We start from the raw sequence: 18476 nt of genomic DNA, 5'->3' as shown, positions 1-18476 counted from the left end.
CTATAATCGAAACAAAAAAAAATATCTCTGGCGATTTGAGTTTCCTCTCTGCCGATTAATCAGTAAAATTTGTTTGATTTGTCATTTTAAAAATTCCGTAATGCAATAAAATCTTATTCGAAATTCACCGCGATTTCTATTTGAAGATGTTCTCTGAATTCATCATTTCTTATTCTTATATACCTACGTTTATTGAAGAAAGAGTTTCGGATTCCAACATTTAAGAAGCATTTAGAAACAAAAAGAAAAGGTAATTTAAGAGAATAATTTTTTATTTCTTTTTATTTGAATGACAAAAAAGTGAAATACAATAAATAAATCATATAATCGATATCGGGACATTATAGAAGTAATTTCGGATTTGATACGAACAACATTAGGGGCCGTTCAGATACCACGTGGACAGAAAATGAGATTTTTGACCCCCTCCTCCCGTGGACAAGCGTGGACATTTGGCAAACCCCTACCCCCCTCCCCGGATGTCCACGTGGACAGATTTGAAATTATTTTTTTTTAAATACCTATAATTTGACCGTTAGAAAACACCACTTTTTGCCTTTTTGTTATTGAAATGGATGATTTTGAGAAAACTGAATAATAGTTTCCTAATATAAAATAATTTTAAAAATTTTAAATTTTTTAAATTATCATATTTATCACTTGTAACTACTAACTGTTCAAACTTAAACTGGAAAGCTTTGAAATTTTAGGATTTTGATTAAAACATCTTAATATTTATTCACCTTAAGAAAATATTTTGAAAGTAAGTATGTCCACGTGGACAAGACCCAAACCCCTACCCCCCTCTGCGTGGACAAGCGTGGACATTTCCATACCACCCTCCCCCCCCTAAGTTGTCCACGTGGTATGTGGACGGCCCCTTATGAAATTTTGAACATTCATTGTAGAATTAATAACATTTATTTCAGCAAATTTTCAATTAAAGTAAAAAAGTAATATGTTGAAAATATTTCATTTTAATCTTAAATTCATCTGAAAATTGACAAAAATTCGAAGAAAGTATAAATACAAAATACAATAAATACATCTCAACATTTATCAATCATGAAAATCACAAAAACAAGGTGAATCCAGTAATTCAACCGCATACAATACTCGCTGATGGACAGCAAAGATGGCTTCATGTGAGCTTGAAAGTTTCATTGTGATAGAAACAAATGTTGCGCGATTTGTAGCTTGTGTTGTGATCGGCTTTTGATGATTGAGACGAATATTTGTCACGAAAATTGATAAAGGTAGTTTTTTTTAGCTTTTCCACGTTTTTCTTAAACATAATGCATAGAAAAATATGATTTAATGCAGCTGCAACTTTTTACGCTCAGTTCAAAACTACTTGCGTTGGAATAATTAATTGTGATTTGAGAAAATACATACTTTTTTCATAAATTTTTCAAATTTAAGGCTTTTAAAGACCGCTTAAGTTATCAATTTCTAGTGAAATTGTTTAAAGTTTCGTGTTATGATTTATGGATCAAGTGCAGTTGATCAGATGCAAAATTTTGAATTTTTTGAAGTCCTATACAGCTAAGGGTCACCCCAATATACCTATATACGTGCATTTTATGTGCCTATGTAACTTTTTTTTAGTTCCATATCGTGTTCCAATATTTATAAACCATGTTCTATAAAAGTTTTGGTTACTTAAGCTGCAAGCTGTGTTGTTAATTTAAATTTAATTCACATCGAAAAGAAATGTCACTAGTGTAAAAGTCGTTTGAACCAATCTGGTAATGACGGTAGTTTCTATGTTCAAAAATCCTCCACAACTCAGAACCGTTCCATAGCTAGCATTTTGGTGTATCAGCATCAGGGTCGATCGCACGTCTTTGTACTCGCGATGATGTTTCCGTGAAAACGGGATTTGTGTTATCAATTCCAGTACGGTCAAAGACAGTTTTTCGTTCTGAAAAAAAGTAAATTATTAGTTTAGGTTAAGCTCAGTTGACTTACATTCTGCTTCATGCCCACCGTTTCCTTCAAAGACTCTACCATCCTACAACAGGTATAGTTTGTAATAATGAATGCCAGCATAGACACAATACTGATGATAGAAACGTTTCTAAAAATTGCGAACGTCAAAAGACCCCATGCTACGATTGAGTACAGATAACTGATAAAGAATGATATTTCAACAAGCTGTTTAATTTTGTAAAAGGCTCTGAAATAAAAATTGTTATTAAAACCAAAATCAATTCTAGATTGAATGCACATTCTATTACTTGAGCACTTCATTGTGTTGATGAGCAATGACTCGAATTTGTTGTTTAATACTTTTCCAAAATCGTTGATCTTCATAGTAATTTCGTTGATTTGGTTCAGCTGCATGTGAATTTGATAGTATGGGCATAATCCGACCATAACCAAAATCTACTATATTCAATTCCGCGCGAATTGCACAGAGCAACGCAGTCGAAACGCCATTGAAGCAAAGTCCACTTGGAACGAGAGTGAAGCAACCGGACAATAGAAACAAATGCAAAACTCGCGCAACTCTGGCTTCAAACATGTTCCTCAACTGATCTACTCCAAATAAAATTTCCATCGACTTACTTGGAATCATAACAAATATAAGTTCCAGCGAGTTTAGGGCAATGACTATGAATAACATATAATGGATAGTTTTGCGACTGTTTTCTCTGGTTGGATGATCAATTTCAGGATTATCGGATGTACGTTGCCCATCTTTAATGAACTGTCGAGCCTCTCTTATTATAGGCAAATAATGTGCCCATAGGCATCTATCTGTCAGACATACCGCATACGAAATCGTTGACAACACTCGGAATATTAAATGGGAATCTTCTAACCCAAAACAATTGGCTAGAAGCATTCCATTTATGCAGAAAGAAACGATATTATAGATGTTGACTAGCCTGTACCAAACTCGTTGCTCATAACTTTGTGAATCGGGTTCCAAACCTGCAGGGTAAAAAAAAAGAATCAAAAAATTTTGAATCATAGTTGAAAGCGAAAGGATATTTTCAAAATCCTTTTGCAATTTTTCTCACACAAACATGCCGAAGTTTGCGTCTAACTTTGTGTTGAGACCAGGCTTCCGAAAAGTACTGGCGAACGACAGTATTCTTGCGAATGTCGCACATGCACCTCGATGAAAGCTTCCCGAATATTTCTTCCCCGACAGTTTTAAAAGGAGCGGTCGTGCGATGTACAGCGATGCCTTGTTTTACCTCATACGAAAGTTTGTTCGTGGGTTTGAACATTTTTTAAGCTTCGTGACAGTTTTGAGAATATCTTCGTGACAGTTTTCAATGCGTTGAATTTCTCATGACAGTACTACTTACTCCGTCCGACTGTAGTCGAGATTCGCTCGGGCCAAGTTAATTTCGAACGAACGTATTTTCCTTTTGCTTGAAGCTACTGCGGGTGGAGATCACCCCAATCACCCTCCCCTCCCCTTTCCGCCTAACCAGCACCGGCACCACATATCGCGTTACGCGCCGATCGTATGCTGCTGCTCGGTGCGAATAGATGGCTCGTTCGATCTATTCGAACTGAGCAGCAGCGGATATTATCAGGCATGGGTACGGTATGGGCACGACAGTCACCCGTGACAGTCCTGCCCAAACTGTCACGCCCTGCAGCCGGTAGTTAGAATGAAATTATTTTCGAAACAGGAGGCGTGAAGGGATGAAAACCGAATTGTCGGTCGGGTTCGCTACAGCTTAAAGCTCAACACTTTCGGCAACGCATGCTTTGAGCAGATTGTTCAGATACAGCCTGGGTTCTCGCACGTGTGCGATGTAGCCGAAGCATTACGATTCGTTACCGACGGTACAGCAGCGAACCGAGTGGTAAGGAAAACCGAGACAGTTTGTTTGGCAAGAAAAAAGCTGTCATAGCAAAGCTGTACTTTTCGGAAGCCTGGTTGAGACTTGATATAGTATAGATGGGGTAAAATGAGCATATGTGTGTTTAAAGCGAGCCAACACGATATTGACATGTTTTGCTGATTTCTGCTCATTTTGTGAAAAGAGAATGATTTCCTTTTATTTTTAATTTAATTTTATACCTTACTGATGATTTAAATATTTGACATTTAAATATTTGACATTTGTAGTACCTAGTATTTTGTTGAAGTTTGAGATGCTTCCAATATTTTTCAATAGATAAGAGAGATAAGTGCATAACGGCCACCTTAGGAAAAACGCTTATTGAATCATACAAAACACTCATAATGAGTAAGTTGCATCACTGGATCGTGTTTAGGTACTAAAGAAGTTTATTTCGTATCCGGTTGGAAATTTCAAAAGTTGATAGTGTAGGGATCAGGAGCGTGTATAAAGAATGATATATTCAAACATCATGCAAAAGCATACTGTGATAAAGTTATCATAGAATGATGACAAATTGATGATGAATTAGTTTTTAACATCGTGAAAGAGATTTTGAATTTTTACATTTCTCGATGACTTATAAAACTTCACCCAGTATGACTGATTGGCTCAATGATTATTTTTTTTTTAATTTTATTTACATAGTATTCCGTCTCACGACATAACTTGACGAACATAATTCCTAAAATTTACTCGGCCCAAGGCAACCGTTCTCCAATTTCTCGGACACCTCACGTTCGCTCCACTTGGTCTAACCACCTCGCTCGTTACGCCCCCGCTCGTCTTGTTCCTACCGGATTCGTAGCGAACACCTGTTTTGCAGGACAGTCGTCCGGCATTCTCGCAACATGTCCCGCCCAGCGTATCCGGCCAGCCTTCACCACCTTCTGGATACTGGGTTCGCCGTAGAGTCGCGCGAGCTCGTGGTTCATCCTTCGCCTCCACACTCCGTTCTTCTGTACGCCGCCAAAGATGGTTCTTAACACTCGTCGCTCGAATACTCTGAGTGTACGCAGGTCCTCCTCGAGCAATATCCATGTCTCGTGCCCGTAGAGAACAATCGGTCTAATGAGCGTCATATACAGGTTACACTTCGTGCGAGGGCTAAGTCTTCTCGACCGCAGTTGCTTGTGGAGTCCACAGTAGGCACGACTTCCGCTGATAATTCGCCGCCGGATCTCACGGATGGTATCATTTTCTGCGGTCACCGGTGAGCCGAGATAGACAAAGTCTTCGACTATCTTCAGCTCGTCGCCGTCGATCGTGACCTTGTTATTGCTGGACAGGCGGGTTCGGTCGGTCTCGGATCCGCAGGCCAGCATGTACTTCGTCTTGGACGTATTAATCATCAAGCTGGATCTCTGCTTTGCTAGAGATGGATCTCGCGTTGCGACCATTCATTCGGCTCCTGCTCCGTTCGTTAAGGCAGTTCAGCATCATCCAGCTCTAATGGTTTCGCTCGAGGTCACTGGATTGCATGCTTCTGTCGAAAAATCAGCACCTTTCGATCTCGACTTCAAGAAAGCGGATTTTGATGCTATCTTCCATATCCTGGTCACCATCGACTGGGAATCTGAACTCAATCTATTGAATCCCAATGCTGCGGCCGAAACCTTTTCGCCACGTGCCAAAGCGAACGACTTCCGGGAATTTGCGGACTGCGGACTGTTTTACTGACACCTGTAAGACTCATCTTCCAAGCTTCTCTTGACAGAGACACCTACCCTTCACTGTGGAAGGAAGCCTACATGTTTCCAGTCCATAAAAAGGGGGACCGGAGAGATATCAACAACTTTAGAGGAATTTCTGCTTTATGTGCAATCTCCAAACTATTCGAATTAGTCGTCATGGATCCGATCTTCTCGTACTGTAAGCAAAATTTTTCAATCGATCAGCACGGTTTTATGCCCAAACGCTCTACGACTACCAACCTGTTGGCAGTCACCTCCTATTTACACGAAAGTTTTGCTGCTAAGTCGCAAACTGACGCCATTTATACTGATTTGTAAGCAGCGTTTGATAAGGTGAACCACGATATCACCATTGGTAAGCTTGGGCGCTTAGAATTCTGCGGCCCTTTACTTGGCTGATTCCGCAGTTACTTAACTGGACGTAAATTGACAGTTCGCACTGGAGACACTCTCTCCAGCCAGTTCTCTGCTTCCTCTGGTGTGCCCCAAGGTAGTCACTTAGGACCGATTATCTTATTAATCTATTTTATCGATGTGCTCACACTCCTTGACGGCCCGAAACTTTGTTATGCTGATGATCTTAAACTGTTCTACGCCATAAACGGTCAGGACGACATTGATTTTCTGCAAAACCAGTTTAATCTTTTCGCACAGTGGTGCGACATCAACTGCCTGCCTTTGAATCGCAGTAAATGTGCAGTCATCAGTTTCTCTCGAAAACCTTTTTGCGCGGAGTACTTCTTAGGAGATGAGTCCATTGCGTGGGTGGACCACATCAATGATTTGGGCGTAATACTCGACCGTAAGCTGGAATTCAAAACACATACGAACTACGTCGTCGATAAAGCTTCTAGAAGCCTCGGATTTTTATTTCGAGTGGCCAAGGAATTCAAGGACGTGTATTGCCTGAAGAGTCTGTATTGCAGCATAGTTCGATCCATCCTCGAATACGCCTCAGCTGTCTGGTGTCCTTACTACCAGAATGGTAATGAGCGGCTCGAGGCTATCCAGAGGCGCTTTTTGCGTTATGCCCTCAGACACCTTAACTGGCAAGACCCGTTCCACATGCCAAGCTACGAACATCGATGTCGTCTTATAGACATAGATACTCTTCAAGCCCGAAGAAATGCAACACGAGCTCCTTTTGTCGCCGATCTACTGACATCGCTGTGGTGAACAAATTATTTTATTTCTTGCGCGGTCCTTTTTTTTTATTAAGCGAATCCGACAACCGACTACGTTTCCCAAACATAGTTGAGAGAATGAAGGAATCCAGCTGGATATCACTACACGCACGATCGTTTTTCATCAATTATAGCTTCATATTTACACGATTAACAACAATCACTTAATCTAACATAAATTATTAATCGTTCGATAGATTTGTGTAAATTATTACTAGGTTTTAATATACCAAAGAATGGTCACGTTTTATGACAGTTATAACCAATCATTCGATTTTAAATATATAATGAAGAATTGAATCACCGTTAGTTAATTTGTTAATTTTATAAATTTCAACGGTTCCAACTCTTATCCACAACAATACACATTAATTTTTAACAAACTAATTTGCTACTAAATTAGCGCACCACACGATTATATTAATTTATACACCTTAACACATAATGGTAACAATTTTCATAAACCGTAGCATACATCACCACATTCGCCCTTTTCTCTACTCTCAACAAATTTCTTAACTAATTTCCTACCCAGATATATCGTTTTGAAACCTAAAAAAATATGAAGAAAAAAATCTTCCAGTCATCCTTTCACTGCTAAATGTATGTAAACTGATAAATCTCCTTTATTTTGGTTCGATTTTCTATATTTTTTTTAACTCTTGACTTCCCAAACCATTGACACTTGCCTCTAAATTATAGGCTCTCGACTTTCACTTGAAACTTTTGCTCGTGACTCTTGACATTTAAATTCTTACACTAGCCCCTTTGTCTCATGATCCTTGGCTTCCAACATCTTACTCTTAAATCATTGAATAATGACTCTTGACTGTAAATTTCCCCATCGGGATCATCGACTCATGACTCTTGTCATCCAATTTCTTCTTTTTTTTTACCAATATCTCATGGCTCTTGTCTTTCACTTGGACCTTTGACTAATGACTCTTGAACTTCATATTGATTCTACTAAACTTTTGACTAATGACTCTTGAATTTCAACTTCTAACTCTTGACCCTTTGATTCGTGCCTCTCGACTTTCTACTTCCCACAATAGAACCTTTGTCTCATGACACTTGACTTTCAACAACTTATTCTTAATCCAAATGACTCTTGAATTTCAATTTCTAACTCTTGATCCTTTGACTCGTGCTTCTTGACTTTCAACATCTTACACTAGACTCTTTGTCTCATGACACTTGACTTTCAACAACTTACTCTTAATCCTTTGACTAATGACTCTTGAATTTCAATTTCTAACTCTTGATTTTTTGACTCGTACGTCTCGACTTTCAACTTCTCACACTAGACACTTTGTCTCATGACACTTGACTTTCAACAACTTACTCTAAATCCTTCGACGAATGACTCTTGAATTTCAATTTCTAACTCTTGATCCTTTGACTAATGACTCTTGAATTTCAATTTCTAACTCTTGATCCTTTGACTTGTACCTCTCGACTTTCAACTTCTCACACTAGACACTTTGTCTCATGACACTTGACTTTCAACAACTTACTCTTAATCCTTTGACAAATGACTCTTGAATTTCAATTTCTTACTCTTGATCCTTTGACTTGTACCTCTCGACTTTCAACTTCTCACACTAGACACTTTGTCTCATGACACTTGACTTCCAACAACTTACTCTTAATCCTTTGACTAATGACTCTTGAATTTCAATTTCTTACTCTTAATCCTTTAACTCGTGACTCTCAACTTTCAACTTCTCACACTAGACTTTGTCTCATGACACTTGACTTTCAACAACTTACTTTTAATCGTTTGACTAATGACTCTTGAATTTCAATTTCTAACTCTTGATCCTTTGACTTGTACCTCTCGACTTTCAACTTCTCACACTAGACACTTTGTCTCATAACACTTGACTTCCAACAACTTACTCTTAATCCTTCGACGAATGACTCTTGAATTTCAATTTCATACTCTTGATTCTTTGACTCATACCTCTCGACTTTCAACTTCTCACACTAGACACTTTGTCTCATGACACTTGACTTTCAACAACTTACTCTTAATCCTTTGACTAATGACTCTTGAATTTCAATTTCTACCTCTTGATCCTTTGACTTGTACCTCTCGACTTTCAACTTCTCACAATAGACACTTTGTCTCATGACACTTGACTTCCAACAACTTACTCTTAATCCTTTGACTAATGACTCTTGAATTTCAATTTCTTACTCTTGATTCTTTGACTCGTACCTCTCGACTTTCAACTTCTCACACTAGACACTTTGTCTCATGACACTTGACTTTCAACAACTTACTCTTAATCCTTTGACTAATGACTCTTGAATTTCAATTTCTTGCTCTTTATCCTTTGACTCGTGACTCTCGACTTTCAAGTTTTGCTTATACTTGAACGTTTGACTCATGATTCTTGACATCCAATCTTTTACACTTGAACCTTTGGTCTTGAGACTGTATTTATTTTTTTTTCACCCTCTTTGCTCGTGTTTCTTGACTTCAAACTTCAAATGTTTGAGTCATGAGTTTCGACTTCATGAAATTTTTCTTCTTTGACCTTTGACAACTATCATGACACTAAAGTAAAGTCAATTTCTTACTTTCGCTATGAATGGACACTCAGGTCAATTACTCAGAATTGCAATAGGTTTAAAAATATTGAGACATTTGAATTTAATAAATATTTAAATAAAGACATTGGGACATTTGATTATCCTACGTTCTCATGATCTCTAATTTGTGGCTATGACTATTGATCCATTGTTATTTTGATAACCCTTCACTCTTGATTTTTGGCTTTTGAACATTTAGCTCATTATTATTGAAGTTTGGTTTGCAGTTATCTTACCTCTTATTGGGTTATCTCTTTCCAATAAATATAAACTGGGTCATGCCTTCCCATGCCATCTTTTATGAACATTGGCCATTTTAAATAGGGTCATGCTTCTGTCATGCCATCTATCATACAATTTTATAAATTGTTCAACATTTGTCATATCATTATTCCATTACTAATTGGGTCATGCCTGTCCATGCCGTCTTTTTTTTTTTTTTAACTTTGGGTCATGCCTCTCCATGCCATCTTTTATCAATTCTCTTGGGTCATGCTTTTATCATGCCGTCTTTTATGAATTTGAATAAGCACATGTAACAAGTGCATTTTAATCTCATACTAATTGGGTCATGCCTATCCATGCCATCTTTTTTTTATTAGTTTTGGGTCATGCCTTTCCATGCCATCTTTTTATTTATTACTTTGGGTCATGCCTCTCCATGCCATCTTTTGTCGAATTCCTTTTGATCATGAATTTCTCATTTCGTTAAATTTGAACTGTTCATACCATGTTTTATACCCTTTACAACATGATCTGGCCATTTCCATTTCTAACCATTGCTCCATACATTGGGTCATGCCTAACCATGCCGTCTTTTGTCGACTAGTTTAGGGTCATGCCTTACCATGCCATCTTTTGTCGATAATCTTAGAACCATACTTTTCTTTTATGCCATCCTTTATTAATATTGAGCATGTTCATTTTTATCATATGTTATCAAGAGTCATCTTTAGTTACCTAAAAAACTCTTCGAAAAAAAATGTGTAAAAAATATTTTGCCATTCATTCAATCTTCACAAATAGGCCCAGATTATAAAAATACAACAAAAACAAAAAAAACTATTAAATGAAAATCCGATAAACAATTTTATTTTAAGTTTCCATTTTTGTTAATAGTAGCAATTCTGAGTACTCACTGAACTGTCACAAGAGTTTGTATTGAATGCCACTACTCACTGAAATTCCACCAAGAGCTTCTTTGCATAGATGACCATTGTCTGTCGGGAAACGAATTGCAACCCTTTCTTCGCCATGTTCTCAATACCATCCTTATAAATTCAGCACTCAACTCACCGATAATACACTTGACACAGTAGAACAACCGATACTCGGCAAAATAAAACGGAACCGCTTAAAATTTTTTGAACCCGATGATCACTTTATCAGAATTTTCCGTTCTTTCAGATCGATCAGAATTCCTTTTTGTTGTTGCCTACGTACCAGTAACAATCCATTAAAACTCCCATGTACAAAGTTTAATCTTATCTGAAGCATAATTCCGACAATATCGCAATCACAGTGAACGTTTAATATGGACCCCCTCTGATTCAAAATTTGACTCCTAAAATCAATTGTCCATCTCTTAAAAATCCTTTGTGCTAACTTTTATTAAAATCCATAGTGTAATAATGTCAATACCGCAAAAATCATTATTTTTATGGCAACCACTTAGGCCGACCTCTGACTCAAAATTTGATTGATTGCAATTGCACTTGCTTTAAAACCTTGTCAGCTTTTTGATTTCCTTTTTTTTTTTTAATATAGTTGTGACTAGGATTGGATATATACATATATATACAAAAGTTTTTTTTTTTTTTTTAACTTAGCAAAGGCTTCCTGTTTTGAAGTCCAGCAGGCAAGTAAACTATCAAACGCCGCACAAGAACGAAACTAATTCCGGTACATCGTGGTAATTCGACGGTTTCCATTTTAAAAATCATCACAACATCGTCATCATCATACTAAGGCACAAAATAAACACTGCAAGCAATACTCGGCAACATCCCATTTCATCAAATAGGCAAGAACTATGCTTAAATACCACCTTTGACTGTCCGTTCTTTCCTTTACAGGCCTCATCAATGTAATCGTTGGCCAATTTTCCTTCTATTATGATATGACTCATGAACGCCTCCTATTATCACTGCAACCTGTAACTAAACAACACCCAACCAAGTCTAAAACAATATGGGCCGAATCATTCAAGTCGCTATAAATCTAATTTTCTTTCTAACTTATATTATCAAGCATGATCTTTCACTATTATCAGGACAACTTGACTTAACAAACCCTATTCAATAAAAAAAAACTGTTAAGACTGAATCATCCTAGTCGCCCTCAACCTAAATGGCATTTGGTCCCAAAGAATATCCATTCCAACAAGATTTGGGGCTGCTTGAAGCCTATGCCGTCCATACTGGTATCCCCTTCCCAGGCAATCACACTGTGGCCGAAATGATCCAATGATACTAGACAGTGAGGGACAGGCTTGGCAAAACTCATCGTCATGAGGCGTGAAGCTGTGACTGTGAAGCCTCTTGGTCCGTCAAAATCAATTGACTGTTCCTTAACGACCAGTCACTTCGTTTGCCAGTCATTCAACCCCCAGTCGTTTGAAGCTGAAAAAATTTCATAGTCAGCATTTACCAATCGCATTCGAACGAGTCGTCGACCGAGCTGAAGACGCAAAAGAAACGCATTTATTATTATTGTTACTCCTGCCAGCAAGCCGAAGACGACCGAAGACGAAAAAGAAACGCATTTATTATTATTGTTGCTCCTGCCAGCAAGCTCGTTTTCAGTTTTTTATTGCTTTTTTTGCTCTCTGCCAGCAAGTCGTTCAATTAGTTGTACCTGCCGTCAGAAGCCGATCGAAGTGTGATGAGATTTGCCAGTCACTCTCAGGAGAAATGTTGACCATGTGTAGGAGCTTCGCCAGTCGATGATGGAGAAATGTTGATTGTTGTCGTGCTTTATCCGTCATGCGAAAAGTGAGGCTCCGTCAATTGAGAACAGTGCCCGTCGTTTGATGAAACAAAACTAGTCGGGTCAAGCGTAACGGGCGAAATTTACCAACACTGGTGAGGGATCAATAAATCATGACGAAATTTATAGGAATTCGTGTTGTTAAGAAAGACGTTATTTTCTCTAACTCCTCAAGCCGTACTATATTATTCTTACAATGATTATAATTATCCATACCATCGAACATGGTCAAAAAACATGTGCACTTCAGGTAAGCAAAAATATCACTTACCAGCGTACTTGAACTTATTCACAAAGTCGTCATGCACGAAAAAAAAATTCATCACTCTGTCATCGGATATGAGCTGTATCTGCGTTCAAACAAATAGCCGAGACACCTCTAAATTTATTTATAACGCACTCTGGTGACCTTTTATTTTTGTTGCGACATCTAGATTTGAAATTGAGATTTATACTCTAGACTCACCGGCAGTCGCGCTGCTAGTCCAAATACTTGCCTTGTTGTCACTTGTAATGAAAAGGATTCTGGAATCAAAACTATCAGTCATCTAAACAAGAGATACAATTTTTTTTTTTTCGGTAAACCCTTCTTCGATCAACGTAAAGAACGTGTAAAATGAACTGTAACAGCATTCCTTTGCAGTAGTTACACAAAGCTTGAACCAAACATTTTCAAATTTGTTGGTGAATACACGAAGTAAAATATCTCACATTAAAACATGAGTCACGATAGAAAATACAATTTGAACAAACCATTATTTCCGTTAAAAAAAATTAAATTTACTTTTAGTACCGAAATATCGGATTTTTTAGAAAGAATTGATAAGAATAGAGCTGACCTTTGACAACGAAGATTTTTTTTATTTGTTACTTTTGTCATCATAGAGCCAAGACACATTCTGGATCAAAAGCACCCTCTGATGACGTTTCAAGTTCTACCACGACATCTGTTTTTAGAACTGAGGTACTAATATGAATCTATACTTTCAAAATTTTACGTATCGTGGCGCTACAATCACCGTTTTCTAAAATGAGGCAAAATGGCGAACTACGCAAGCAAAATGAATGAAAATAAAACTTAATACTTGTTCGCAGCTTTAAGAAAAAATAGTTTTGTTTTACCTTTTTCGTTGATCCAAATTCGTTCCTAACAGCAACTAGGCTGCTCTTACCTTCTGAGTTCTCGCCCCGGACAAGGGTAAACTTATAGTATTGTACACTAAATTTCATCACCGCACAAATGCACAAATTTTCTGCAGCGGGACTAGTCATCTTAACGTAGAATGTATATTCGTCAGAAGATTGGCACGAAACACAATGTTCGCTACCAACTACGCCATTGTGGTGAACAAATTATTTTATTTCTTGCGCGGTCCTTTTTTTTTATTAAGCGAATCCGACAACCGACTACGTTTCCCAAACATAGTTGAGAGAATGAAGGAATCCAGCTGGATATCACTACACGCACGATCGTTTTTCATCAATTATAGCTTCATATTTACACGATTAACAACAATCACTTAATCTAACATAAATTATTAATCGTTCGATAGATTTGTGTAAATTATTACTAGGTTTTAATATACCAAAGAATGGTCACGTTTTATGACAGTTATAACCAATCATTCGATTTTAAATATATAATGAAGAATTGAATCACCGTTAGTTAATTTGTTAATTTTATAAATTTCAACGGTTCCAACTCTTATCCACAACAATACACATTAATTTTTAACAAACTAATTTGCTACTAAATTAGCGCACCACACGATTATATTAATTTATACACCTTAACACATAATGGTAACAATTTTCATAAACCGTAGCATACATCACCACAATCGCGTATCGATTGTCCTACGCTACTCTTAGTGTAAGACCCCATGGACTGAGAAACCAGGACCTTCAACTGTATGTCCCCATTCGATTGAACAACTATGGAGCCAATAGTGCATTCATCGGTGTAATGAAAACATTCAACCGTTTTTCCGAGCTCTTCGACTTCGACGATTCGCGGGATGTTTTCCGAAGAAATGTTTTAAGAATATCAAGAAAGCGCTAATTAGATGTAAATTTTATGTAACTTTAACTTTAAGTCGTCATTTGGACCTATACTTGGTCCGTTGATTGAATAAACAAATAAATAAATAAATTCGCACAGCTCGAATCCTGTTCTTGATCCCCTTCAGAACGGTTGGTTCCGTCCAAATCTCCTCTATGAGTCAAAGAACTTGTCCGTACTTTTCCAACACTTTCGCGATGGACTTGTTTTCCGTTTGTGGTGAAATGTCGTGAACTCGAACTGTAGCGGCCCCGTCTTCCATGAACACATTGACCTTGAAATTCTCCTGATCGAGCGACAAAACGTGGGCATCTTAATTTTTTTCTGTTGCGGTGATTGCTAATTCTTCACTTGCTACTTCAACGAAAACTAGTGACTTTCCAGTGTTGTGTTGCAGTGTTTTAACGTTGGAATAAGCAATTACTGACTTTTCGTTAACAAATTTAGCTATAATCTCCATGTTGAGCTTTCTTGATGGAATATTTGACATATCCATTACAAGCGTGTTGGTACGTGGGCCGTTTGAGGTTAGGTTATAAGCTGGTGCAGCCATCTTATCACTTGTTGTTGTTGGTGTTTGTGTTCTGTGCTTTTCGAGAGCACAGTCCCGTGAACTGGCGTATAAAAATAACCGATAAAGAGCGTTTCTCTGCTGACTAAAAACACGTCCACACTGCTCTACTGCCAAAACGAGTTTTTGGTCATTTTGTATTTGGTGGCCGACGATTCCCTCTATTTTTAAAAATCCAAAAAAATTGCATGATAGTACGTTACAAATGTTGAAAATCCTATCAGTAATCTTTTAAATTGTTAAATCTTATGAATTCTGTTAAATAACCACTTAAAATCTTTGTTTTGAATTAAAATCTGAGGTACATAGAAAATTTAATATTGGAAATCATATATTACCATCGAGTTTGAAACTGTCGATAAAACTATTTTTTTGGAAAAAAATGTATTTTTTTTATTTTTTTTATCATAAAATCACTAATATCAACACTTATCACTAATACAACTATCATTTACACCTTGAGCATTAAAAAAATGATTTCATATTCATGTTATGTAATTATAGAAATTTGAATCTTAGAACAAGTACTTTATATTATTTTAATTAAATTTCATATTTGAAGCATAACTCAAAAGCTGTTGTACTGAGATTTTTTTTGAGTTTTATTTTCGGAGTCAGCGCACAATTTTACAATAAAATAATGGGTCGTCAGTAAAGTTCACGGTTCGGATTTTAAAATTTTGTAAACTAGTGTAATTGACGTTACCTCAAATTTGAAGATTACATAACAGAAAAAGTCAAATTTGACGATTTGAGTCCAATTGGGAACAAAATAAGACTACTATCATACACTCAGCCGAAAAGGAAACATTAAATTCACCTGGATTTTTACGTAGGCACTCATTACGTGAATTTTTGCTTGACTTACGTGAATCACTTAGAAGCTAATACAAATTCAGTTGATCCGTACGTGAAATTCACGTAGGGATTTGCTGTTAAAAATAAGACACATTTGATTTACGTGAAAATCCAGTGACCCGCCAAGTACAAAGGGATTTGGTGCATTCTATGTGATATTCACGTAACTCAGAAAAGAATCTTCACGTAGCATCTATGTGAATTAAAACAGTATTCAATATGTCGCCGGATTCAACGGTTGGTGAAACTGTAAGATGAAAAAATTATGGGTGATGAAAGGCTTATTTCTCGTTCGTAAGTACATAGTAAGGATTTTATTGTGTCTTTGTTGTTTTAATCTTTTGCTATTTCCACAGGATTCGGAATCGGGGTCGCTGGGACGGCCAGCAACGCGGATCATAATCAGATGCCATTTCATCGACGGTGTTCGATTGAATAAGTGAAGTGTAAATGTGTGTTCAACAAGAAAAAAGAAGTTTGTGCTACGACATAATAAAAAACTTCCTTACAACATTAAACCATTTTTTTATTTAATATGAGAAATAAAACACCCGCTACGTTCATATCAATATGAAATCTACGTGAATAACATGTAGCAGAACGAATTCTTTTTCTACGTAAGCTTCAAGTGGAACTCACATGAAAATTACGTGAATTCTGTTCGCTACGCGAGCTCTGTTTGCTACCTGAAATTCACGTAGGTTTCACATGATTTTCAGGGTGGCAAAAATCTATGTACATTTTCACGTAGCGCTAATGTGAAAAGTTTTTTCGGTGTACATGAACTATCCAGAAATCATTTTGTTTTCATTTGGATGGTCTGTTCGAAAAACATTATTTTAACAGATTTTCCCAATAATATTTTCCCTAGAGAAATTGAGAGGTTCATTCATACATTTCTCAATTCGATCAATTTATATTAATGATTTCTTTTTGAAATAGTAAATTATCTTTTCAAATCTCAGTCCTTCCCACTTGAAATAAACTGTTTAATTCTTGACGTCTACACCGGTTAATATTGATTGTCAAATGTCCCAAAATTATTTACCTGCTACTTTGGTTATAAAATCCAAGAAACGGAAACCATCCTCTCCAGGATCTTTCAAACGGTCAATAAATCGCACCAATTTACGACCGCACTCTTTCAGAAAACCAAGCAAAGCCCGTATCATCTTTGTGATGCAGCATGGAACTGACAATCATTTCTGAAAATACAATTTAAATATAAGTGAAAAACAATCGAAAATGTGACTGTGAGATCGGCAACATGCCAGTTGCAAAAAATCTCACCTTTCTCCACAAAGCTGTTATTATAATCATAAGATCGACACGATATTTTCTTTGTTGAAAGAGTCAGGCACCTCTTCGCCCAAGTCCCCGAAGCGCAAGGACCTTTGAGTTTCAATGAATAATTCGTATCATTTTCTTCATGCCATTTTCACCATATTTTATTACAGACTATCTCGGGAAACAAAAACCCATAATTTACAAATGATACATCACACACCGGAACGATGAGAACTCACTTTTTACGCATCATATTTTATTTGTTTTATTCCAAAAATAAATTCGAATTCTTCTTTTTGTAAATGTATACCAATCAGGACCATAGCAGGAACGATGATTTATTTGCTCAATCGATCCATGAATTTAAAAAAATCCAAAGAAATATCTATATATATAAAAAGCAATTTCTGTGGGTTTGTTTGTTTGTTTGTTTGTTTGTTTGTCCACTGTAGGCTCAGCCATCTTAAGAGCTAGACATCTGAAATTTGGCATGGATACTTATTAGGACCAGGAATGATGAAAAATGTTTTCAGATTATTGGATGACCCCTTCTAAAGGGGGTCGTCCATACAAGACAAATATTGTTTTCGCGATATTGACGTTAGTTTTCGTCGGATTGTGACAAAAATTTGCACATAGGGGTTTTGAGAGATGAGCAATTGATTCCAGGTATTGAATTTCGTGTCAGGGGTCGGCAAAAGGGGTCGTCCATATAAACTGTTCAGTGTTTTTACTATATTGACGTTATTACGCATTGGATTGATATGAAAACTTGCACATGAGTATTTAGAGGAACGAGAAATCGATTACAGGTATTAAATTCAGGGTCAGGGGTCGGCCAAAGGGGTCATCCATATCAACTTTTTAATGTTTTTACGATATTGGCGTTATTATGTATTGTATAGAGATGAAAATTTGCAGACGGAGATTTTTTGCAGACAATCGATTCCAGTTATCAAAATTTGTAGAAGGGGTCGGCAAAAGGGGTCGTCCATATTAACTATTCACTATTAATGCGATATTGTCGTTATTATACATCGGATTCAGATGAAAATTGGTACACGAGAGTTTTGAGGGACGAGCAATGGATTTCAGGTAATAAATTCGGTGTAAGGGGCCGGCAAAGGGGGTCGTCCATATTAACCTTTCAATATTTTTGCAATTTTGTCGTTATTTGACATCGGATTGGGATGAAAATTTGCACACGATAGTTTTCGGAGACGGGCAATCGATTTCAAATGTCAAATGTTTTGCCAGCGGTCGTCGAAAAGGGTCGTCCATATTAAAAAATTTTTTAACTGTTTTTAGCAATATTCACGTTACTATGCAATGGATTGCTTTGAAAATTAGCACACGGGA

The 18476-nt window shown here is 37.0% G+C and overlaps 2 protein-coding genes across 2 annotated transcripts in view; both read right to left on the bottom strand.

Annotated features, from left to right (window-relative positions):
* The window catches only part of LOC129737993 (uncharacterized), a 499481-nt gene that overhangs the window by 205885 nt on the left and 275120 nt on the right, over positions 1–18476 (bottom strand). The gene's annotated exons all lie outside the window — the stretch shown is intronic.
* On the bottom strand, positions 1100–13679 carry LOC129740354 (uncharacterized). Its single transcript, XM_055732006.1, has 4 exons — positions 13512–13679; positions 2241–2940; positions 1990–2179; positions 1100–1924 (listed from the first exon to the last, which is right to left on the bottom strand). The coding sequence occupies exons 1-4, from the start codon at positions 13609–13611 to the stop codon at positions 1694–1696; spliced, it is 1221 nt and encodes a 406-aa protein (XP_055587981.1). The 5' UTR covers positions 13612–13679; the 3' UTR covers positions 1100–1693.

The sequence above is a fragment of the Uranotaenia lowii genome, chromosome 1, assembly GCF_029784155.1.
Source record: "Uranotaenia lowii strain MFRU-FL chromosome 1, ASM2978415v1, whole genome shotgun sequence".
NCBI classification, from domain to species: Eukaryota; Metazoa; Arthropoda; class Insecta; order Diptera; family Culicidae; genus Uranotaenia; species Uranotaenia lowii.
This window is presented reverse-complemented; position numbering and strand designations above follow the sequence as displayed.

Coding starts and splice junctions, on each gene's coding strand:
- LOC129740354 (XM_055732006.1), bottom strand. CDS start 13,611: ATGACTAGTCCCGCTGCAGAAAATTTGTGCATTTGTGCGGTGATGAAA. Junction 2,941..13,511: donor CCGGGGCGAGAACTCAGAAG/GTAAGAGCAGCC, acceptor TTTACCCTGCAG/GTTTGGAACCCGATTCACAA. Junction 2,180..2,240: donor CAACACAATGAAGTGCTCAA/GTAATAGAATGT, acceptor TTTTTATTTCAG/AGCCTTTTACAAAATTAAAC.